Genomic DNA, 24,891 nt, shown 5'->3' on the forward strand with positions numbered 1-24,891 from the left:
TTCCCCGGCAAGAATGGTCAAAAAACAATTGTAAGTGCCTGAATCGTGTTCACCTGAGATTTCGCTATGACCAGGAACGAGAGAGGCTGAATAAGTTGTGAAATACGGTGTCATCTAAGATCGAGGTAAGGTAAGCGACCAATGTTACCAACTGAAGCTAGCTAGCTCCACAAGGTGTGCTCGGGCTGCTATATGCCACGGACAGGGCTAGAAGGGATCCAGTTTTTGTCAAATAACGTCCGATTTGACTTTTTATAGCAGGTTAGAATAATTTACTCAGCAGGTTAGGATAATTAGGTTAAGGTTAGGAAAATGGTTAGGGTTAGTTAAAATGCAAAACATTTCAACATTTGACGTTCATTTTACAAAAGATGGATCCCATCTAGCCATGACCTTATGCCACCTGCTAAACTAGGGCAGCTAGTTAATTAATTCGATTCTCAGCTCTCTAAACTGGAACATGCCATATAGGTCAGCGTAATCTATTTAAAATATAAATACGTTTCAACTCAACTACGTTTGTTTAGAAGCATTGCACTTGCATACAATATGTACCCTAAACCCACAGCTATATCTCCAGTATTGTTGAAAGAGATACATATGTTGGTTATTATGGTGATTTACAGTGGTGTAAAAATACTTGAAAGTACTACTTAAGTCGTATTTTGGGTATCTGTACTTTATTATTTATATTTTTGACAACTTCTACATCACTACATTCCTAAGGAAAATGATGTACTTTTTACTCCATACATTTTCCCTGACACCCAAAAGTTCTCGTTACATTTTGAATGCTTAGCAGGACAGGAAAATGGTCTAATTCAAACACTTATCAAGAGAACATCCCAGGTCATCCCTACTGCCTCTGATCCGGCGGACTCACTAAACACATGCTTCATTTTGTTAATGATGTCTGAGCTTGCCCCTGGCTATCAGTAAATGTTTTTTGGTTTGCTTAAAATAAGGAATTTGAAATGCATTATACTTTTGATACTTAAGTATATTTTTGCAATTACATTTACGTTTGATACTTAAGTATATTTAAAACCAAATGCTTTTTAGACTAACTCAAGTAGTGTTTTACTGGGTGACTTTCACTTTTACTTGTGTCATTTTCTATCAAGGTATCTTTACTTTTACTCAAGTATGACAATTAGGTAGTTTTTCCACCACTGGTAATTTATGAGGCTACTATTGTAATTTAAATTACCTATTAGCGGACATGCAACTATGGCCACACATGACCTTTGAACTTTAGGTGTTTAGGTCAGCAAGTTAAGAGCTGGTCCAACATCAAGAGTGTTGATAGGAAAGGGGAAGTGACAAGTTTGAATGTAGTTTTGTTTTAAACTGCCATACGTGTTACTTCTTAGCTGATCACCTCGTTATTTAGGCTTTTAGGTTTGTCATTGTTTTATTAGGCTGTGTATCACAACAAGGAAGAGAGGCAATAGAAGGCCTATTTTACATTTTGCTATATGTTTGTTGCAAATTGTTGGTCTATGAGTCAAGATAGTGTAGACAATTTGTATTATTATTTGTATTATTATACACTGAGTGTACAAAACACTAAGAACACCTTTTCCAATATTGCTATGCAACCCCCGTCGGGGCAGTTCTTGACACACTCAAACTGGTGCGCCTGGCACCTACCACCATACCCTGTTCAAAGGCACTTAAATCGTTTGTCTTGCCCATTCACCCTCTGAATGGCACACATACGCAATCCATGTCTCAACTGTCTCCTCTCCTACGTCTACACTGATTGAAGTGGATTTAACAAGTGACATCAATAAGGGATCATAGCTTTCAGCTGGATTCACCTGGTCACTCTGTCATGGAAAGAGCAGGTGTTCCTAATGTTTTGTACACTCAGTGTATAATACTTTTATATCTTGAACATCTAATCTGAAATGTTTTCTGTGTCTACTATTCTACAGCGACCACACCACACATACCTCAGCTCTTCCCCCCACAACATCAGCTCTCCCTCTTCCCATCATGGCTACCTCTATGGACCAGTCCACTCTTCTAGAAGATGAGCTCACCTGTCCCGTGTGCTTGGACCTGTTCCGGGACCCCCACCTGCTGCCCTGCGGCCACAACTTCTGCCTCCTGTGTGTCCGCCGCCTCAAACGCCAAGCGGAGCGAGGCCGCTTCCGTTGCCCCGAGTGCCGAGAGAGCCACCGCTGCTCCGCAGCCTCCCAGAAGAACTTTAAGCTTGCCAACATCGCAGACGACTTCCGCTGCAGGGGACAGGTATGTGCTGTCTGGGGCCGTATTCATAAAGTGTCTCAGAGGAGGAGTACTGATTTAGGATAAGTTTGACCTTTTTCGGTCATAATGAAAAGGTTACATGGACAGGAGGGACCTGATCCTAGATCAGCACTCCTATTCTGAGATGCTTGATACATACGGCCCCTGGTCACAATAGCTGTGGAGCGGTAGCTAAAAGCACCAAAGTAAAGTTGATATGAATTTTAAGACCTTAGTTTCAGGAGTATTCATCTCTACAATAGCCTACTCTACTGATTCATAGCCTATAGGCCCACCAGCAAACACACTCCTCTCTTCCTCTTTCTTTCTCTCTGTTTCTATGATGTCCAGGCAGCATCGTCAAGACAACAACAACCAGGCGGCTGCCCGGCAACAGCCAAGACCCCCATGTCCGTGCCCTGTGACTACTGCTCTCCAGGGGACACTAGCAAGGCGGGGAAACAGGAACCTGGGGCTGGAGTGGAGGTAGCGGTGAAGACGTGTCTGAAATGCGAGGTGTCCATGTGTCAGGTAAAGATCTGGGAGGCCCACACACACGGAATAGTGCTATTCCCAATACCTTTTTTTTTTTGCATCCATAATTCCAAATATGTTTGGCACCCATATGGTGCACCCATGGTAAATCACTGTAGAGCAGAAATAGTCCAATATTCTTATTCCGTTATCTAAGAACTATTTTTTACACAGCACCAGTATCCTCAACACATTCAAGTGTTGGATGTGCATAACGCTGTCTTTTTTTGAAAGCTTCGTTTTTATTTTACATTTTCAAATCAGCAGGTAAGTCGAGGCAAACATGACTTTTTCTTCATTTTGTCCGTGTGTCAGGAACACGTGAAGCCCCACCTGGAGCTGCCTGCGTTTAGGGAGCACCCGCTGACAGAACCCCTGGGGGACCTGAGGAAGAGGAAGTGTCCCGAACACGATGAGATGTACCGCTATTACTGCATGGACGACCGGGTGTGTGTCTGCAATGCCTGTACCATAGAGGGGGGCCACGCCGGACACACCATCAAGACCCTGAAGAACACCATGAAGGATCTGAAGGTAACAGCTCTAGAGTTAGAACCTATAAAACAATGTCTAATAGGTTAATCACTGTGTTTAGGTTCCATATCATTATGGAAGAGGGGTAGAGGTAGAGGTCTCTGTTTGTTGGTCTACTGGTCGGGAGGGGGGATGTACAGGCCTAAATGTAGTACTCTAAAAACCAAAGGCACTCACACGCAAGAAGTATGTACTCCCTATCACTTTCGGTCAAACAAAAGGTACACACACAAACCACACCTCTAGACTAGGCCTCCACAGAATGGCCATTGATGAGTCTAGAACACAGGTGAATGTCATTGTCACTGCTGTGGTCTGACATGGTTGAGCGAATGAGAGAGTCCCAAATGTCACCCTATAGACTATATGGTGGAAAGAGAGAGATCCCATAGGGCTCTGGCCAAAAGTAGTGCACTATAAAGGGAATAGGGTGCCATTTGAGATGCAGACGAAATGTGATGTGATCTCACTGTTTGAATGAATTGTTCAAGCTGCTTCCTGAAGTGACTTGTCCGAACCAATGAGAGAAAGGGAGACATTTCCAGTTCAGTTCACCATTTACCCTCACTATAGTCTTGTCATAGAGATTGACTGTAAATGCATATAATTGTGGCCCTGGTGGCACAAAATAATCAAAGGTCTGACTGCATAGAGATGCTTGGGGAAATGGTTACAACGGGGGACCAGAGTGTGTGTGTTTCATGGGAAGGGGGTGGATCTGATCTCCATCACCTAGGACTTGACATAGGTTAATCGAAGCTCAAATTTGTGTCAATTTTTGCTCAATCTTGCATGCTTTCTCAAACAGCTGTAACTGTATATGCATTTGTAAATCAGGTCCTCTCTTGAGTTGGGCTCTGGGATGTAGCAACCGTTGAGTATCTGAGTTTATGGTTGATTGTGGAGGAAAGGGGTTTTGTGTGTGTGTGTATCCCACATCTGTTGCAAGGGGGTAAGGATGTTAGGGAGAATATTGGAAGAACCACAATAATTGTTTGCTAAAATAATAATTGCTTGACAAAAATGTAATGTAATGCAATGGCAATCCAGGTTATACAGTGAGGGGAAAAAAGTATTTGATCCCCTGCTGATTTTGTACGTTTGCCCACTGACAAAGACATGATCAGTCTATAATTTTAATGGTAGGTTTATTTGAACAGTGAGAGACAGAATAACAAAACAAAAATCCAGAAAAATGCATGTCAAAAATGTTAGAAATTGATTTGCATTTTAATGAGGGAAATAAGTATTTGACTCCTCTGCAAAACATGACTTAGTACTTGGTGGAAAAACCCTTGTTGGCAATCACAGATGTCAGATGTTTCTTGTAGTTGACCATCAGGTTTGCACACATCTCAGGAGGGATTTTGTTCCACTCCTCTTTGCAGATCTTCTCCAAGTTATTAAGGTTTCGAGGCTAACGTTTGGAAACTCGAACCTTCAGCTCCCTCCACAGAATTTCTATGGGATTAAGGTCTGGAGACTGGCTAGGCCACTCCAGGACCTTAATGTGCTTCTTCTTGAGCCACTCCTTTGTTGCCTTGGCCGTGTGTTTTGGGTCATTGTCATGCTGGAATACCCATCCACGACCCATTTTCAATGCCCTGGCTGAGGGAAGGAGGTTCTCACCCAAGATTTGACGGTACATGGCCCCGTCCATCGTCCCTTTGATGCGGTGAAGTTGTCCTGTCCCCTTAGCAGAAAAACACCCCCAAAGCATAATGTTTCCACCTCCATGTTTGACGGTGGGGATGGTGTTCTTGGGGTCATAGGCAGCATTCCTCCTCCTCCAAACACTGCGAGTTGAGTTGATGCCAAAGAGCTCCATTTTGGTCTCATCTGACCACAACACTTTCACCCAGTTCTCCTCTGAATCATTCAGATGTTCATTGGCAAACTTCAGACGGCCCTGTATATGTGCTTTCTTGAGCAGGGGGACCTTGCGGGCGCTGCAGGATTTCAGTCCTTCACGGCGTAGTGTGTTACCAATTGTTTTCTTGGTGACTATGGTCCCAGCTGCCTTGAGATCATTGACAAGTTCCTCCCGTGTAGTTCTGGGCTGATTCCTCACCGTTCTCATGATCATTGCAACTCCACGAGGTGAGATCTTGCATGGAGCCCCAGGCCGAGGGAGATTGACAGTTCTTTTGTGTTTCTTCCATTTGCGAATAATCGCACCAACTGTTGTCACCTTCTCACCAAGCTGTTTGGCGACGGTCTTGTAGCCCATTCCAGCCTTGTGTAGATCTACAATCTTGTCCCTGACATCCTTGGAGAGCTCTTTGGTCTTGGCCATGGTGGAGAGTTTGGAATCTGATTGATTGATTGCTTCTGTGGACAGGTGTCTTTTATACGGCACCTCTGTACCTTCGGGCTCTGATCAGTCCCTACACCCAAACGAGGGCATTGCGTTCATCCACCTCTGGCCTGCTGGCTCCCCTTCCTCTGCGGAAGCATAGTTCCCGCTCAGCCCAGTCAAAACTGTTCGCTGCTCTGGCACCCCAATGGTGGAACAAGCTCCCTCACGACGCCAGGACAGCGGAGTCACTCACCACCTTCCGGAGACATTTGAAACCCCACCTCTTTAAGGAATACCTGGGATAGGATAAAGTAATCCTTCTACCCCCCCAAAAAAAAATTGTAAAGTGGTTATCCCACTGGCTATAGGGTGAATGCACCAATTTGTGAGTCGCTCTGGATAAGAGCGTCTGCTAAATGACGTAAATGTGCCCTTGAGCAAGGCACTTAACCCTAATTGCTCCTGTAAGTCGCTCTGGATAAGAGCGTCTGCTAAATTACTAAAATGTAAATGTAAATGTAAATGTATACAGGTAACAAGCTGAGATTAGTAACACTCCCTTTAAGTGTGCTCCTAATCTCAGCTCGTTACCTGTATAAAAGGCACCTGGGAGCCAGAAATCTTTCTGATTGAGATGGGGTCAAATACTTATTTCCCTCAACAAAATGCAAATCAATTTATTATATTTTTGACATGCGTTTTTCTGTATTTTTTTGTTGTTGTTCTGTCTCTCACTGTTCAAATAAACCTACCATTAAAATTATAGACTGATCATTTCTTTGTCAGTGGGCAAACGTACAAAATCAGCAGGGGATCAAATACTTTTTTCCCTCACTGTATACACACTGCTCAAAAAAATAAAGGGAACACTTAAACAACACATCCTAGATCTGAATGAATGAAATAATCTTATTAAATACTTTTTTCTTTACATAGTTGAATGTGCTGACACAAAATCACACAGAAATTATCAATGGAAATCAAATTTATCAACCCATGGAGGTCTGGATTTGGAGTCACCCTCAAAATTAAAGTGGAAAACCACACTACAGGCTGATCCAACTTTGATGTAATGTCCTTAAAACAAGTCTAAATGAGGCTCAGTAGTGTGTGTGGCCTCCACGTGCCTGTATGACCTCCCTACAACGCCTGGGCATGCTCCTGATGAGGTGGCGGATGGTCTCCTGAGGGATCTCCTCCCAGACCTGGACTAAAGCATCCGCCAACTCCTGGACAGTCTGTGGTGCAACGTGGCGTTGGTGGATGGAGTGAGACATGATGTCCCAGATGTGCTCAATTGGATGCAGGTCTGGGGAACGGGCGGGCCAGTCCATAGCATCAATGCCTTCCTCTTGCAGGAACTGCTGACACACTCCAGTCACATGAGGTCTTGCATTAGGAGGAACCCAGGGACAACCGCACCAGCATATGGTCTCACAAGGGGTCTGAGGATCTCATCTCGGTACCTAATGGCAGTCAGGCTACCTCTGGCGAGCACATGGAGGGCTGTGCGACCCCCCCAAAGAAATGCCACCCCACACCATGACTGACCCACCGCTAAACCGGTCATGCTGGAGGATGTTGCAGGCAGCAGAACGTTCTCCACTGCGTCTCCAGACTCTGTCACATGTGCTCAGTGTGAACCTGCTTTAATCTGTGAAGAGCACAGGGCGGCAGTGGCGAATTTGCCAATCTTGGTGTTCTCTGGCAAATGCCAAACGTCCTGCACGGTGTTGGGCTGTAAGCACAACCCCCACCTGTGGACGTCGGGCCCTCATACCACCCTCATGGAGTCTGGTTCTGACCGTTTGACACATGCACATTTGTGGCCTGCTGGAGGTCATTTTGCAGGGTTCTGGCAGTGCTCCTCCTGCTCCTCCTTGCAGAAAGACGGAGGTAGCGGTCCTGCTGCTGATGTACTGGCCTGTCTCCTGGTAGCGCCTCCATGCTCTGGACACTTCGCTGACAGACACAGCAAACCTTCTTGCCACAGCTCGCATTGATGTGCCATCCTGGATGAGCTGCACTACCTGAGCCACTTGTGTGGGTTGTAGACTCCGTCTCATGCTACCACTAGAGTGAAAGCACTCAAAATCATTCAAAAAAAGCATTCAAAATCATTCAAAAGTGACCAAAACATCAGCCAGGAAGCATAGGAACTGAGAAGTGGTCTGTGGTCACCACCTGCAGAACCACTTCTTTATTGGGGGTGTCTTGCTAATTGCCTATAATTTCCACCTGTTGTCTATTCCATTTGCACAACAGCATGTGAAATGTATTGTCAATCAGTGTTGCTTCCTAAGTGGACAGTTTGATTTCACAGAAGTGTGATTGACTTGGAGTTACATTGTGTTGTTTAAGTGTTCCCTTTATTTTTTGAGCAGTGTGTGTGTATATATATATATATATATATACAGTGGGGAGAACAAGTATTTGATACACTGCCGATTTTGCAGGTTTTCCTACTTACAAAGCATGTAGAGTAGGGGTGTAACGATTCGTTTTAACAACGATTCGATTTGTATCACGATTCGTGGTTGTCGATACGATTCAAGGACGATATTGGTTCATTTAGAACGATACGATCCGAAACGATTCAGTGACTTGAAATCGATTCAGTAACCTTTTAGCCAAAAATTCAACCAGTGTGACTGAAATAAATACCTGGATACTGGACAGTGCAGGTGAAGTTTCCTAGATTCCTGTTTCTTGTAAGGACCGCAATGGTGGCTTGATAATTTCTTGCTCGTCGGCTTCTCCTCTTTCGTCCGCCATGCTATGTTTTGTTGTCTTTGCGCCTTTGCGCTGCTGTTGGCGCGATGACGTCACGGATAGGCAGACTGAATCGAGTAATGTTTAAAGCCTTTATCATTAAAAGTGCTAAGAAAAAACATCCATATAAAGTCTGACGTGCTTAAATCCAATGGGTTATTTCCTAGTATCGATACAATCGATTTATTACATTTTAAAACGATGTTAGATCGATATATGTTGTCCAAAAGGCCAACTCGCCGAGCACAGATCGATGTGGTTGGATCATAGGAATATAAATCGATACATCGATGTAGTAGATGGATCGTTACACCCCTAATGTAGAGGTCTGTAATTTTTATCATAGGTACACTTCAACTGTGAGAGACGGAATCTAAAATCCAGAAAATCACATTGTATGATTTTTATGTAATTAATTTGCATTTTATTGCATGACATAAGTATTTGATACATCAGAAAAGCAGAACTTAATATTTGGTAAAGAAACCTTTGTTTGCAATTACAGAGATCATAAGTTTCCTGTAGGTCTTGACCAGGTTTGCACACACTGCAGCAGGGATTTTGGCCCACTCCTCCATACAGACCTTCTCCAGATCCTTCAGGTTTCGGGGCTGTCGCTGGGCAATACGAACATCTCCCTCCAAAGATGTTCTATTGGGTTCAGGTCTGGAGACTGGCTAGGCCACTCCAGGACCTTGAGATGCTTCTTACAGAGCCACTCCTTAGTTGCCCTGGCTGTGTGTTTCGGGTCGTTGTCATGCTGGAAGACCCAGCCACGACCCATCTTCAATGCTCTTAATGAGGGAAGGAGGTTGTTTGATGCAGTGCAGTCATCCTGTCCCCTTTGCAGAAAAGCATCCCCAAAGAATGATGTTTCCACCTCCATGCTTTACGGTTGGGATGGTGTTCTTGGGGTTGTACTCATCCTTCTTCTTCCTCCAAACACGGCGAGTGGAGTTTAGACCATTCCTCCTCTGGATCATCCAGATTGTCATTGGCAAACTTCAGACGGGCCTGGACATGCGCTGGCTTGAGCAGGGGGACCTTGCGTGCGCTGCAGGATTTTAATCCATGACGGCGTAGTGTGTTACTAATGGTTTTCTTTGAGACTGTGGTCCCAGCTCTCTTCAGGTCATTGACCAGGTCCTGCCGTGTAGTTCTGGGCTGATCCCTCACCTTCCTCATGATCATTGATGCCCCACGAGGTGAGCTCTTGCATGGAGCCCCAGACCGAGGGTGATTGACCGTCATCTTGAACTTCTTCCATTTTCTAATAATTGCGCCAACAGTTGTTGCCTTCTCACCAAGCTGCTTGCCTATTGTCCTGTAGCCCATCCCAGCCTTGTGCAGGTCTACAATTTTATCCCGGATGTCCTTACACAGCTCTCTGGTCTTGGCCATTGTGGAGAGGTTGGAGTCTGTTTGATTGAGTGTGGACAGGTGTCTTTTATATAGGCAACGAGTTCAAACAGGTGCAGTTAATACAGGTAATGAGTGGAGAACAGGAGGGCTTCTTAAAGAAAAACTAACAGGTCTGTGAGAGCCGGAATTCTTACTGGTTGGTAGGTGATCAAATACTTATGTCATGCAATAAAATGCAAATTATTACTTTAAAATCATACAATGTGATTTTCTGGATTTTTGTTTTAGATTCCGTCTCTCACAGTTGAAGTGTACCTGTGATAAAAATTACAGACCTCTACATGCTTTGTAAGTAGGAAAACCTGCAAAATCAGCAGTGTATCAAATACTTGTTCTCCCCACTGTATGTATATATATATATATATATATATATATATATATATATATATACTACTGTTCAAAAGTTTGGGGTCACTTAGAAATGTCCTTGTTTTCCATGAAAACATACATGAAATTAGTTTGAATAGGAAATATAGCAAAATGCATAGGAAATGTAGTCATTGACAAGGTTAGAAATAATGATTTTTAATAGAAATAATAATTGTGTCCTTCAAACTTTGCTTTCGTCAAAGAATGCAGCAATTACATCCTTGCAGACCTTTGGCATTCTAGTTGTCAATTTGTTGAGGTCAAGCTGCTCCCACAACAGCTCAATAGGGTTGAGATCTGGTGACTGTGCTGGCCACTCCATTGTAGACAGAATACCAGCTGACTGCTTCTTCCCTAAATAGTTATTGCATAGTTTGGAGCTCCAATAAAGCGCCGTCCACAGGGTATGGCATGGTGTTGCAAAATAGAGTGATAGTATTCCTTCTTCAGACGGAATACTACCACTTTACCAGCACCAAAGCACCCCCAGACCATTACATTGCCTCCACCATGCTTGACAGATGGCATCAAGCACTCCTCCAGCATCTTTTCATTTGGTCTGCATCTCACAAATGTTCTTCTTTGTGATCCGAACACCTCAAACTTTGATTCGTCTGTCCATAACACTTTTTTTCAAATTTTCCTCTGTCCAGTGTCTGTGTTCTTTTGCCCATCTTAATCTTTTATTTTTATTGGCCAGTCTGAGATATGGCTTTTTCTTTGCAACTCTGCCTAGAAGGTCAGCATCCGGGAGTCGCCTCTTCACTGTTGACATTGAGGCTGGTGTTTTGCGGGTACTATTTAATGAAGCTTCCAGTTGAGGACCTGTGAGGCGCCTGTTTCTCAAACTACACACTGTAATGTATTTGTCTTCTTGCTCAGTTGTGCACCGGGGCCTCCCACTCCTCTTTCTATTCTGGTTAGAGCCAGTTTGCGCTTTTCTGTGAATGGAGTAGTACACAGTGTTGTACGAGATCTTCAGTTTCTTGGCAATTTCTCGCATGGAATAGCCGTTATTTCTCAGAACAAGAATAGACTGACGAGTTTCAGAAGAAAGTTATTTGTTTCTGGTCATTTAGATTCTGTAATCGAACCCACAATTGCTGATGCTCCAGATACTCAACAAGTCTCAAGAAGGCCAGCTTTATTGCCTCTTTAATCAGCACAACAGTTTTCAGCTGTGCTAACATAATTGCAAAAGGGGTTTCTAATGATCAATTAGCCTTTTTAAAATGAAAAACGTGGATTAGCAAACACAACGTGCCATTGGAACACAGGACTGTTGGTTGCTGATAATGGGCCTCTGTATGCCTATGTAGATATTCCATAAAAAATCAGCCGTTTCCAGCTACAATAGCCATTTACAACATTAACAATGTCTACACTGTATTTCTGAACAATTTGATGTTTTTATGGACAAAATTGATTTTCTTTCGAAAACAAGGACATTTCTAGGTGACCCCAAACGTGTGTGTGTGTGTGTGTGTGTATGTAATGTACATACAGTGCCTTGCAAAATTATTCATCCCCCTTGGCGTTTTTTCCTATTTTGTTGCATTACAACCTGTAATTTAAATTGATTTTTATTTGGATGTAATGGACATACACAAAATAGTCCAAATTGGTGAAGTGAAATGAAAAAAATAACTTGTTTAAATTTTTTTTTAAATAAATAAATAACGGAAAAGTGGTGCGTGCATATGTATTCTCCCCTTTGCTATGAAGCCCCCGAATAACATCTGGTGCAACCAATTACATTCAGAAGTCATATAATTAGTTAAATAAAGTCCACCTGTGTGCAATCTAAGTGTCACATGATATCAGTACATATACACCTGTTCTGAAAGGTCCCAGAGTCTGCAACACCACTAAGCAAGGGGCACCACCAAACAAGCGGCACCATGAAGACCAAGGAGCTCTCCAAACAGGTCAAGGACAAAGTTGTGGAGTACAGATCAGATCAGGGTTGGGTTATAAAAAAATATCTGAAACTTTGAACATCCCACGGAGCACCATTTAAATCCATTATTAAAAAATGGAAAGAATATGGCACCACAACAAACCTGCCAAGAGAGGGCCTCCCACCCAATCTCACGGACCAGGCAAGGAGGGCATTAATCAGAGAGGCAACAAAGAGACCAAAGATAACCCTGAAGGAGCTGCAAAGCTCCACAGCAGAGATTGGAGTATCTGTCCATAGGACCACTTTAAGCCGTACACTCCACAGAGCTGGGCTTTACGGAAGAGTGGCCAGAAAAAAAGCCATTGCTTAAAGAACAAAATAAGCAAACACATTTGGTGTTCGCCAAAAGGAATGTGGGAGACTCCCAAATCATATGGAAGAAGGTACTCTGGTCAGATGAGACTAATATTTAAAAAAAATTGCCATCAAGGAAAAATCTATGTCTGCCGCAAACCCAACACCTCTCTTCACCCCGAGAACACCTTCCCCACAGTGAAGCATGGTGGAGGCAGCATCATGTTGTGGGGATGTTTTTCATCGGCAGGGACTGGGAAACTGGTCAGAATTGAAGGAAGGATGGGTGGCGCTAAATACAGGGAAATTGTTGAGGGAAACCTGTTTCAGTCTTCCAGAGATTTGAGACTGGGACAGAGGTTCACCTTCCAGCAGGATAATGACCCTAAGCATACTGGTAAAGCAACACTCGAGTGGTTTAAGGGGAAACATTTAAATGTCTTGGAATGGCCTAGTCAAAGCCCAGACCTCAATCCAATTGAGAATCTGTGGTTTGACTTAAAGATTGCTGTACACCAGCGGAACCCATCCAACTTGAAGGAGCTGGAGCAGTTTTGATTTGATGAATGGTCATAAATCCCAGTGGCTAGATGTGCCAAGCTTATAGAGACTTACCCCAAGATACTTGCAACTGTAATTGTTGCAAAAGGTGGCTCTACAAAGTGGTAGGTACAAAATCTTCAAAGTGGTAGGCATGTTGTTAAAATCAAATGATAAACCCCCCCCCAAAAATCCATTTTAATTCCAGGTTGTAAGGCAACAAAATAGGAAAAATGCCTAGGGGGGTGAATACTTCCGGAAGCCACTGTATATGTATATACAGCTGTGGAAAGAATTAAGTGACCACTGCAAATTTTTCTTAAATCAGCATCTCTACATGTATGACAGCCATTCCATTCCAGTGTCTGTTGAATTCCAACACAGGCACACCTCATTCTACTGAATTAGGTACTGAATAGGTGATCAAATGAACCAAATCTTATTTAACGAGGAAAAGTATAAAAACCACTGCTGTTGTCATCACTATCCTCTTGCAATAGGACCAGCTGGATGGCAAAAACAGTGCTAATAGTACCTCAAAAGTAATATTAATCAAAAAATAACTATTGACCATGCCAAAAGAGTTGAAAAGGAAAGTTTTGAGTGAGGAAAAGAAGGGGTCAATTCTGGCTTTACTGGCAGAGGGATACAGGGAGCGTCAGGTTGCTTCCATCCTTAAAATTTCAAAGACGGCGGTTCATAAGAACAAGGTCAAGCAGCAGACATTGGGGACAACAAAGCTACAGACCGGCAGAGGGCGAAAACGACTCTCTACTGACTGGGATGACCGCCAACTCATTCGAATGTCACTCAACAACCGTAGGATGACATCAAGTGACCTACAAAAAGAATGGCAAACGGCAGCTGGAGTGAAGTGCATGGCGAGGACGGTTCGAAACAGGCTCCTAGGGGCAGGGCTGAAGTCGTGCAAAGCTAGAAAAAAAGCCCTTCATCAATTAGAAGCAAAGAAGAGCCAGGCTGAGGTTTGCAAAGACCATAAGGATTGGACCGTAGAGGACTGGAGTAAGGTCATCTTCTCTGAGTCCAATTTTCAGCTTTGCCCAACACCTGGTCGTCTAATGGTTAGACGGAGACCTGGAGAGGCCTACAAGCCACAGTGTCTCGCACCCACTGTAAAATTTGGTGGAGGATCGGTGATGATCTGGGGGTGCTTCAGCAAGGCTGGAATCGGGCAGATTTGTCTTTGTGAAGGACGCATGAATCAAGCCACGTACAAGGTTGTCCTGGAAGAAAACTTGCTTCCTTTTGCTCTGACATTGTTCCCCAACTCTGAGGATTCGTTTTTCCAGCAGGACGATGCGCCATGCCACACAGCCAGGTCAATCAAGGTGTGGATGGAGGAACACCAGATCAAGACCCTGTCATGGCCAGCCCAATCTCCAGACCTGAACCCCATTGAAAACTTCTGGAATGTGGTCAAGAGGAAGATGGATGGTCACAAGCCATCAAACAAAGCCGAGCTGCATGAATTCTTGCGCCAGGAGTGGCATAAAGTCACCCAACATCAATGTGAAAGACTGGTGGAGAGCATGCCAAGACGCATGAAAGCTGTGATTGAAAATCAGGGTTATTCCACCAAATATTGATTTCTGAACTCTTCCTTAGTTAAAACATTAGTATTGTGTTGTTTAAAAATGAACATGAACTGACAACACTGCATCTTTTTTGTTATTTTGACCAGTTGTCATTTTCTGCAAATAAATGCTCTAAATGACAATATTTTTATTTGGAATTTGGGAGAAATGTTGTCAGTAGTTTATAGAATAAAACAAAAATGTTATTTTTACCCAAACACATACCTATAAATAGTAAAACCAGAGAAACTGATAATTTTGCAGTGGTCTCTTAATTTTTTCCGCAGCTGTATATTTGCGGGAAAAAAACATGGGGGATTGGAAGTGATGCAGACAATTACATTGATGGAAGTTACAATCTATCTGCAATATTAAAGCTGATCTACCCCCTAAAAAATACACTGAATGTAACATATGTCTCTCTCTCTCCCCTCCCCCAAACACTCTCTCCCTCTCTGGTGTCAGGGCTCTCTGGAGACCCAGCTACAGAAGGTGGACAGGAAGCTGAACAAAGCAGAGAGAAATCTCCAGGAGCAGAAAGAACAAGAACGACTGAACGAGGTAATATTGCTTATCTTTGATTTGGGCTGTGGCGGCCATGACATTTTGTCAGCCGGTGATTGTCAAGCAAATAACTGCCAGTCTCACAGTAATTGACCGTTAATTAACATAAACACATTTAGCATCTCCTGGCTTCCACACATAGCCTACAAGCCTCTAATGCAGACCTTTGGAACATCTACACTTTAAAAAGTCTAATAAATCCATGTAATATAGCCTACACCATCACAATAAATCCATTATTTATTTTAGACAGGTCTAAAGAAACATGATATTAAGAAAATCTAGTCTATTTCAGAAGAACAGAACAGCATACTCTGAGTTATCCTTATGTTAGGCCCTGATCTGGCTATGCCATATGACCTGTGGGCTACACTAGTTCATTTAGCAGACAAGATTTGCTTAGATTTCTGTGGCATTATTTTATAGTATGAAGAATACAATTGAACATAGCTGAATAAAATAAAAATGATATTTTCCCCAAACGATTTGAGGGACTGTGTTGAGCGGTTAAAAAAGAAACAGATCCTCCTATTATGCTTAATTTAGAGTGATTTATGCAACTTTAGTTGCGATACAAACGTTGTGCTATATGTTTTGATTTTTAATACATTCTAAGGCTGCATGATGCGACTCTAATGATGATTTGAAAAAAAGTTGCATGAAAGGCATGAGCTCTGCTTAGTTTTTTGCGCAGACTGTACACACTTCATCAGTCTCTCGTTCACAATTTGACAAGCACTTGATAATGCCTCCATTTTCCCGGCAGCATCCCCTTTGTGTGGCCGTAATGCCCCCTAAAAACATCCATGCCTTTTGCGGCCTGTGGCCATTGTGCCCTTGGGCTGAATATAATCATTATAATTCCCTTCTCCCGGCTGCATGCTCCAAAGCGCCTCTCACTCACATGGCTCTCTCAGATCGCTCAATTCTTATTAGCCAATGCCCGTCACGTGATCGGGTCTTTCTCACAGGCTAGGTGAATATTGAAGATATTAGAAGAACTGTCCCCATTTACTTTTCGGCAGAGTATTCTTGATTTAATCTTGTCTTTACATATACTAAATAATATAAGTGTGGACCATTATCATGCACCTGTCTCGAAACAGGGGCAGGGGGAAAAAATACATGTAATCTATGAACTTCAATAGCGAATGGAGTACTCTTTTCCCGTGGTTCATTTTCATGCCAGCCAGGTAGGCTATACTCCTGTTGTAAAGCAAAGCAAAGTTGAGAAATAAAATATAGTAGGCCTAGCCTATAGAAAGCTGATGGGATCCTCCTCTTTTTAATAGAGGCCATCAAAACTGTTTTCTCACGCAATTGCATAGCCTATAGAAATGTTGCGCAACATGAGCTCAGTGTGTTTGATTAGATTTTTGATAACATTTGCAAAGATGTCAGTGATTAGAGCAGGGGTGTCAAACGTACGGCCCGCGGGCCGAATCAGGCCCGCAAACGGGTTTAATCCGGCCCGCGAGATGATAAAAAATAAATAAAAATAATAATAATAATAATATTAATATATTTTATTTTTTATTTTTTTAAGTATAAAAATGCGCTGCAATTTTTCAATAAAATTAACTGCTGTTCCAATTGCGTCCACTGGATGGCGCAATAGCAATTGTGTTAAGCAAGCAAACTGTTTATACCGGGGCAGAGCAAGTAGGTCAAGCACGTGCAGCCAATGAGCTACTTTGTTTTGCCCGCGATATTTATTACGGCTTCTACTTTTAACATTATGTGCTTTGGCACCCTCATTGCCCCAATATGTCTCTGTCAAAAAAGAGAAAAGTGGACGCAGAGTGTTCCAAGAAAAATGGTCATCCTATTTAATCACGGAATTGAATGGGAAAGCTGTATGTTTGGTGTGTTCAGAGCATGTTGCAGTGCTGAAAGAATATAACCTTCGCCGCCACTATGTGAGTCTTCATGCCGACAAATATGACAACTTTCAAGGACAGCGGAGATGAGAGAAGGTGAATGAACTGTTGGCGGGTCTGAAGAAACAGCAGTCTGTGTTTACTCACAGCCGAGACATCAGTGACGCTGCAGTGAAAGCTTGCTACCTCATTGCTAATGAAATCGCAGTGGCATCAAAACCATTTAGTGAGGGTGAATTTGTAAAAACATGCATGATGAAGGCAGCGGAGATTGTGTGCCCTGAAAAGCGGCAGGCTTTTGCAAATATCAGCCTGACAAGAAACACAGTTGCAGACAGGATTTCCGATCTTTCAGTGGATTTGGACAGCCAGTTGAAGCAAAAAGTAAAGTCATTTATTGCGTTTTTCGGTTGCAATTGATGAAAGCACGGACATTACAGATGTTGCACAACTGGCCATTTTTTCATCCGCGGAGTTGATGACACATTGACCGTCACCGAGGAGTTCGTGGAGTTGGTGCCGATGACAGATACAACGACAGCAGCTGATATTTTTACCGCACTCGTCGGCGCGCTGGACAGGGTCGGAGTGGACTGGTCCCGCGCTGTCAGCCTGGCTACAGATGGTGCGCCCTCAATGATCGGGAAAAAAGCAGGCGTTGTGACAAAGTTCAGAGAGAAAGTGCAATCTGCAAATGGAGGACGTGATTTTTTGACTTTTCACTGTATTTTGCACCAGGAGGCTTTGTGTTGCAAGTCATTAAAGATGGATAACGTCATGAAGGTGGTCATCCAAACTGTTAATTTCATCCGATCCAGAAGCCTGAATCACCGTCAGTTTGACAGCCTTCTCAGAGAGAAAGACCACATCTATGGCCTGCCATACCACACTGAGGTAAGATGGTTAAGCCGAGGTGCTGTGCTGAGGCGTTTCTTTGATTTACGAGAAGAAATTGAACAGTTCATGGAAGAAAAGGGCAAACCAGTGTTAGAATTTCATTCCGCAGAATGGATGCCGGACCTTGCATTTATGGTGGATGTTACAGAGCACCTGAATAAATTGAACAAACAGCTGAGCACCTGAATAAATTGAACAAACAGCTGCAAGGGCGCAACAAAGTTGTCACGCAGTATTATGACAGCATACGTTCTTTCAAGTTGAAGCTGTCATTGTGGGAGATGCAACTTGCCGGTGGTGATGCAGCTCACTTCCCTGTCTGAAAAATGTGGCGCGACCCAACATGTGGCAGACATGAAGCGGTTCAAAGATAAAATAACTGGACTGTTACGGGAGTTTGAGTAACGCTTTCAGATTTATGTTTATATGTTTTTATGTTGATGTGCTATTGTTTTTAATTGATTTTATTTTATTTGTATATTTAACCTATTCTTGACTCTGTGGTTCTTGCACTTGTTTGGGGAACAGGATTTCATTATTTTTATCTACATTTCTGCCTGAGAAATGACACCCTGATATAGTTCTGTGATCTGTGAAACAGTTCTGTTAATCACTGAGGCATTGTGTGTTTGTGTGTTCTTTTTCTTTCGAATTTTCAAATAAACTTGACGTGTTTTATGATTAATAGTGATGTTGTGCTTGTACTATTTTGGACACACTGTTCTCAGGCTCCAGCTTTATGTTGTATGTTGATCGTATTAAAACAAAGAAAACAATCTGAAGTTGTTGTTTTTAAGTTATACAGTGGGGAAAAAAAGTATTTAGTCAGCCACCAATTGTGCAAGTTCTCCCACTTAAAAAGATGAGAGAGGCCTGTAATTTTCATCATAGGTACACGTCAACTATGACAGACAAAATGATAAAAGAAAATCCAGAAAATCACATTGTAGGATTTTTAATGAATTTATTTGCAGATTATGGTGGAAAATAAGTATTTGGTCAATAACAAAAGTTTCTCAATACTTTGTTATATACCCTTTTGTTGGCAATGACACAGGTCAAATGTTTTCTGTAAGTCTTCACAAGGTTTTCACACACTGTTGCTGGTATTTTGGCCCATTCCTCCATGCAGATCTCCTCTAGAGCAGTGATGTTTTGGGGCTGTCGCTGGGCAACACGGACTTTCAACTCCCTCCAAAGATTTTCTATGGGGTTGAGATCTGGAGACTCCAGGACCTTAAAATGCTTCTTACGAAGCCACTCCTCGGTGCCCGGGCGGTGTGTTTGGGATCATTGTCATGCTGAAAGACCCAGCCACGTTTCATCTTCAATGCCCTTGCTGATGGAAGGAGGTTTTCACTCAAAATCTCACGATACATGGCCCCATTCATTCTTTCCTTTACATGGATCAGTTGTCCTGGTCCCTTTGCAGAAAAACAGCCCCAAAGTATGATGTTTTCACTCCCATGCTTCACAGTAGGTATGGTGTTCTTTGGATGCAACTCAGCATTCTTTGTCCTCCAAACACGTCGAGTTGAGTTTTTACCAAAAAAGTTCTATTTTGGTTTCATCTGACCATATGACATTCTCCCAATCCTCTTCTGGATGCACTCTAGCAAACTTCAGACGGGCCTGGACATGTACTGGCTTAAGCAGGGGGACACGTCTAGCACTGCAGGATTTGAGTCCCTGGCGGCGTAGTGTGTTACTGATGGTAGGCTTTGTTACTTTGGTCCCAGCTCTCTGCATGTCATTCACTAGGTCCCCCCGTGTGGTTCTGGGATTTTTGCTCACCGTTCTTGTGATCATTTTGACCCCACGGGGTGAGATCTGCGTGGAGCCCCAGATCGAGGGAGATTATCAGTGGTCTTGTATGTCTTCCATTTCCTAATAATTGCTCCCACAGTTGATTTCTTCAAACCAAGCTGCTTACCTATTGCAGATTCAGTCTTCCCAGCCTGGTGCAGGTCTACAATTTTGTTTCTGGTGTCCTTTGACAGCTCTTTGGTCTTGGCCATAGTGGAGTTTGGAGTGTGACTGTTTGAGGTTGTGGACAGGTGTCTTTTATACTGATAACAAGTTCAAACAGGTGCCATTAATACAGGTAACGAGTGGAGGACAGAGGAGCCTCTTAAAGAAGAAGTTACAGGTCTGTGAGAGCCAGAAATCTTGCTTGTTTGTAGGTGACCAAATACTTATTTTCCACCATAATTTGCAAATAAATTCATAAAAAATCCTACAATGTGATTTTCTGGATTTTCTTTTCTCAATTTGTCTGTCATGGTTGACGTGTACCTATGATGAAAATTACAGGCCTCTCTCATCTTTTTAAGTGGGAGAACTTGCACAATTGGTGGCTGACTAAATACTTTTTTTCCCCACTGTATATACCATGATTTTTCCGGTCCGGCCCACTTGGGAATAGATTTTCCTCCATGTGGCCCCTGAGCTAAAATGAGTTTGACACCCCTGGATTAGAGGAACAATAGAGTGCGGAGTACCAGGCAGTTAGCAAGTTTGGTAGGCTACTAATGACCATCAGCAGCATCAGAGCTTGGAGAAGCCTAATTACCGTGACTAAACTTTCACTTGGAATTTGACTGCCGTCATGATTCGTGATTCGGTAATATGGTCACCGTAACAGTCCTATCTAGGATCATTTTTGCATTTTAAGATTGTAATGAACATGATTATGGACAAAGGGGCGGACGGTCGGACCTGATCCTAGATCAGCACTCCTTTCCATAATGTAAGGTGTCATGTATTTGGATTGTTTACAGAGCCGTATATTTTGATATTTTTTGTTTTAGTTTTTAATTTTTTTGTATTTGGTTTTCTCTGTTTTCATATGTGAAGATGAAGAGAAACTTTGGATACTGATTAGTTAGTTTTCTTTGGTTAGACACACAACTCTCAACCCTCTCCCTATCTCTCTCTGTGCAGAGGTTCCTGGAGGGCTCAGACCAGCGGGTCACAGCCTTGGGGGAGGTGTTACAGGTCCATCTGGAGGGATTCCTCACCTCCCTCAGGGACTGTTCCTGCTCCCACGGGGTCGAGTGTAGCTCCAGCATCCAGCGAAACATAGCCAAGGCGGTCCAGGACCAGTCCCGGCTGCAGGATGTCCACAGTGGCATCCAGACCCTCGCCCAGGAGAACGACCCCTTCTGCTTCCTGGAGGTCAGTGCTTGGTTTTTGACACATTCTTCTGGTAGTAATTCAGCCACAAGTGGATAAATTGATATACATGGACAAATGGATATGCATGTAACATTATTATTTTTAAAACCTCCTGCTGTTATCTAAATAGCTTAATTTTTTTATTTTCGTGAACTAAGTAATGGTATTCTTTGCTGATTTGCTGTTTAGGCGTACAAGTCAACAAGCAAAAAGTAAGTGTTTGTTTGCTTGTTTGGTTGTGTGTGTGTGTGTGTGTGTGTGTGTGTGTGTGTGTGCATGCGTGTGTCTCTCCAACTGTCTATGGGTGTTGCACCATTTGCAGTGTGTGTGTCTCTCCAAATGTCTATGGGTGTTGTGCCATTTGCAGTGTATGTGTGTCTCTCCAAATGTCTATGGGTGTTGCGCCATTTGTAGTGTGTGTGTGTGTCTCTCCAAATGTCTATGGGTGTTGTGCCATTTGCAGTGTGTGTGTCTCTCCAAATGTCTATGGGTGTTTAGCCATTTGCAGTGTGTGTGTCTTTCTCTCTCTCAACCTGACCACCTACTAACCACTGATATCTATGGTCCATTGCTAATGCGAGTGTGTTTGTGTGTCCCAGTTTCTGCAGGCAGTTGAAGAAACCCCTGTTCCACCCAGAGTGTGCTTGCGTGGACTCAGACGGCCTGGCCGAGTCAATGGAGGCTAAACAGGAAGACTTCCTCACTGAAGTACACTCTCACGTCTCTCACTTCATCAACGAGCTCTGTGAGTAACAGACTGGTGTGTGTGATAAAGGAGAGAGGGAACCAGGGTGTTTTGAATACATTTTGAATTTGTGGGCACAAGAGCACACAAAAAGTATAATGTATCATGTTCACATATGTATATATTTTTGGTGGGTTTTTAAATAAGCCCTTTGGGTTTGCAGCTTCACATGTACATTTCTTTTTACATAGTTTTTTTTCTATCTGCACGGTTTCTTTTACTTGTCTTTTGTGTGTGTGTGTTCGACAAATAAACAAACCTGAAGAAGTTACTTGAAAACACAAAACACATTTTTCTCCTCAGACTTCATTGCACGCGCGATAGAACAGCAGAATATATACTGCAACATGTATTTAGAACAGCAGAATATGTACTGCAACATGTCTTTAGAACAGCAGAATATGTACTGCAACATTTCTTTAGAACAGCAGAATATGTACTGCAACATGTCTTTAGAACAGCATATGTCTTTAACAACGCTGTCGGACGCTCCTCTCCTCAGTTTCATCAACAAAAACAATAACAAAGAGACTGGGGGGCGAACAGTGGCACGGTTTCACCAAATGTGGATTCCATCTTAAACGGTTTTGTCTTCTACCAGGTCCTGTAGTCAGGGTAGAGGAGGACAGCGGAGGAGAGGAGGAGGAGGAGGACGAAGATGATGACGACAGCAGTGATGGAGATGAGCAAGAAGAAGCTGAGGAGATGAGGAGTGAGGAAGAGGAGGGTGTACACGACCAGAGTGAGTCAGCAGACGAACTTTACAGTCCCGACGGTCAGGAAGACGAGGAGGATGAAGAAGAAGAGGAAGAGGAGAGTCATTCAGACTGATGAAATGACTTCCATTTAAGTCAGATTTTCAGTCAAAAAGTCATGCATTGATGTCAGTGGGAGAATAATGTGTGAAAATATTACTTTGGATTTTTCCATATATTACCAAAATAACCATTTTGGGAAACCTTTTCAATATTATACATCAATGTTTAGAAGGGGAGATGTTTGTGTATTATCCCAAATGGCACCCTATTTGTTATATAGTGCACTACTTTTGACCAGGGCCCTACATAGGCAAAAGGGTGCCATTTGGGACGTAGACAATTTTTCTAAAGTTCAGGTTGATACTGGAATAACAAACACTTGAAACTGGGCTTCTCATTCTAACCTCATACGGTTTTGTTTTTAACTAAAGCACTTTTGATGTGCCCAACCGCTCTGTTGCAGACCTGGGTCCAAGTAGTATTTGACATTTTTGAAATTCTTTTCTGCGTTTGCTTTGTAGTGTAGTTTTGTATCTATTCTATTGCTTCCGTTAAACCAGGCAAGCTCGATCAAGCGCAGATGGAAGTATTTGTAATAATTTCACCTAGTATTTGAACCCAGGTTAGGGCTGTATTATGTCTTCTCTGGAAGACATGTATTATACAAATAAAGGCATTTAAATTAATTATATAAAGAGAGCCTTGGTCCTCCTTTCTTTATGATGACCAATTTACACCTTTTACCAAAGAGCACCTTCTGTCTACCAGAATCTACTATTGTGTACCTTAGCAGCGCTTCCCTTCTTTTTTTCTACTATGTATTATAAGGTGTTTATTATTTGATGGCATTTTGATAAATAATTATACATAATATAAATAATTTAAGTGTTGCACTGACCACTGGCAGAAATGAATTTCTTCATAAACAACAATGGGCTCAGGACTAATTATTCACCATTAGTGCATTTAGGTAGCATGGTCCCAGATCAGATCTGTTTGTGCGGTCTTGCCAGCTCCAATATTAATGACCATCGGAGTTGGCCAGACAGCAGAAATAGATCTGGGCTAGCATTTAGGTGTATATGTGTAACCAGACAAATGTGAGTGTGTGTCCTGACTATTCTGCTTGATGTGAATTTATACCAAAGAAAGTTAGGTGATAGAATGAAACCAAAGAATACTTAAGAAACGGGTGGATGAGTATGTGAAGCGTGGGTGTTTTGAAAGTTATGTAAAAGATGGTGAGCTATATGTTTATCAGTCTGTTGTTTAATAATTAATTGTTCTTACAGTATTATGTTTTTAATCAGTTGCACATCTGGGTCGTATTCATTAGGCACCAAACGGGGGGAGGGGGGGGGAACGGACTGAAACAGGGAGAGATCTACCAGAACTGGTCCAATAAGTAGCCCTTGTTCTCCTTTTGCGTTTTGAAATGGTGTGCACTAATGAACATGACCCATGTCTCATGACTTGTAGTTCGGAGAAACATTTGTAGGCCTACTTCTAATGGTTGCAGCAATAGATAACTTGTTACTTTAGACATGTTTTGTATCATTATCCATTTGCACAGTTCTGAAAAGAACATGGTGATAAATGGCTTTTTTGTCCTGCAAGGGATTTAAAAAAATGTGATTTGAAAAATATATATAATATTTTGGGGGTGTTTTCATACTGGTGATTTTGAATGTGGTAAAATTGTCATTCTATCCAGCCGATAAACTCAGCATGAATGTTATAAAAAAATATACATATATAAAAAAATGCTATGTGCTATTATTATTACATTTCATTAACTTCTTTCAGACGACCACATATTATGTTTACATTAAACAGTCAAACTGCATTTGGATTGTGAATTCTTGAAACTATAATTCAAAGAAATGTCTCATGTCAGACCTAACATAGCAAATGCAAATATGTGACACTAAAATAGAGCCCCACAGTGGAAGTGTCATAATACCATTAAAACCTAGCGGTCAAACAAGGAAATGTTCCAATTGTTTTTCCACCATTCATTTTTCCCATAGGGGATTTTAGAAACATTTAAAATAAGGGCTGTGTTTCGGGTTGGCTTACCCTGGTGTAACGTTTTGATAACCATGTAAATCTCGTAGACAAAGTTACTTTTATCAATATATTCGTCTCTATTTACTCTGGTTCGAAAAAGCTAATTAGCATCGAAGTAGACATCATCCAAAACTACAAATCCCTGCAAGCTCCTGCACGTCATCTCTATCTGACAACTTTGCTAACAGTTATTGTGTCATTTTAAAACGTGCACAAGACAGT

General features: G+C 42.4%; 1 protein-coding gene across 2 annotated transcripts; it reads left to right on the forward strand.

Annotated features, from left to right (window-relative positions):
- The first annotated feature begins 37 nt into the window (after positions 1-37).
- On the forward strand, positions 38-24,445 carry LOC123482868 (E3 ubiquitin/ISG15 ligase TRIM25-like). 2 transcript variants are annotated; one of them, XM_045211856.1, is made up of 9 exons: positions 38-125; positions 1,941-2,259; positions 2,608-2,787; positions 3,106-3,324; positions 15,044-15,139; positions 20,863-21,096; positions 21,286-21,308; positions 21,696-21,841; positions 22,443-24,445. In XM_045211856.1, exons 2-9 carry the CDS (start codon positions 2,002-2,004, stop codon positions 22,670-22,672), a joined length of 1,386 nt encoding a protein of 461 aa, XP_045067791.1. In that variant the 5' UTR covers positions 38-125; positions 1,941-2,001; the 3' UTR covers positions 22,673-24,445. The 2 variants fall into 2 exon arrangements, with proteins under 2 accessions (XP_045067791.1, XP_045067790.1); XM_045211855.1 differs by having other exon boundaries at positions 43-130.
- Positions 24,446-24,891: the final 446 nt, after the last annotated feature.

This window comes from Coregonus clupeaformis, chromosome 39 (genome assembly GCF_020615455.1).
Source record: "Coregonus clupeaformis isolate EN_2021a chromosome 39, ASM2061545v1, whole genome shotgun sequence".
NCBI classification, from domain to species: Eukaryota; Metazoa; Chordata; class Actinopteri; order Salmoniformes; family Salmonidae; genus Coregonus; species Coregonus clupeaformis.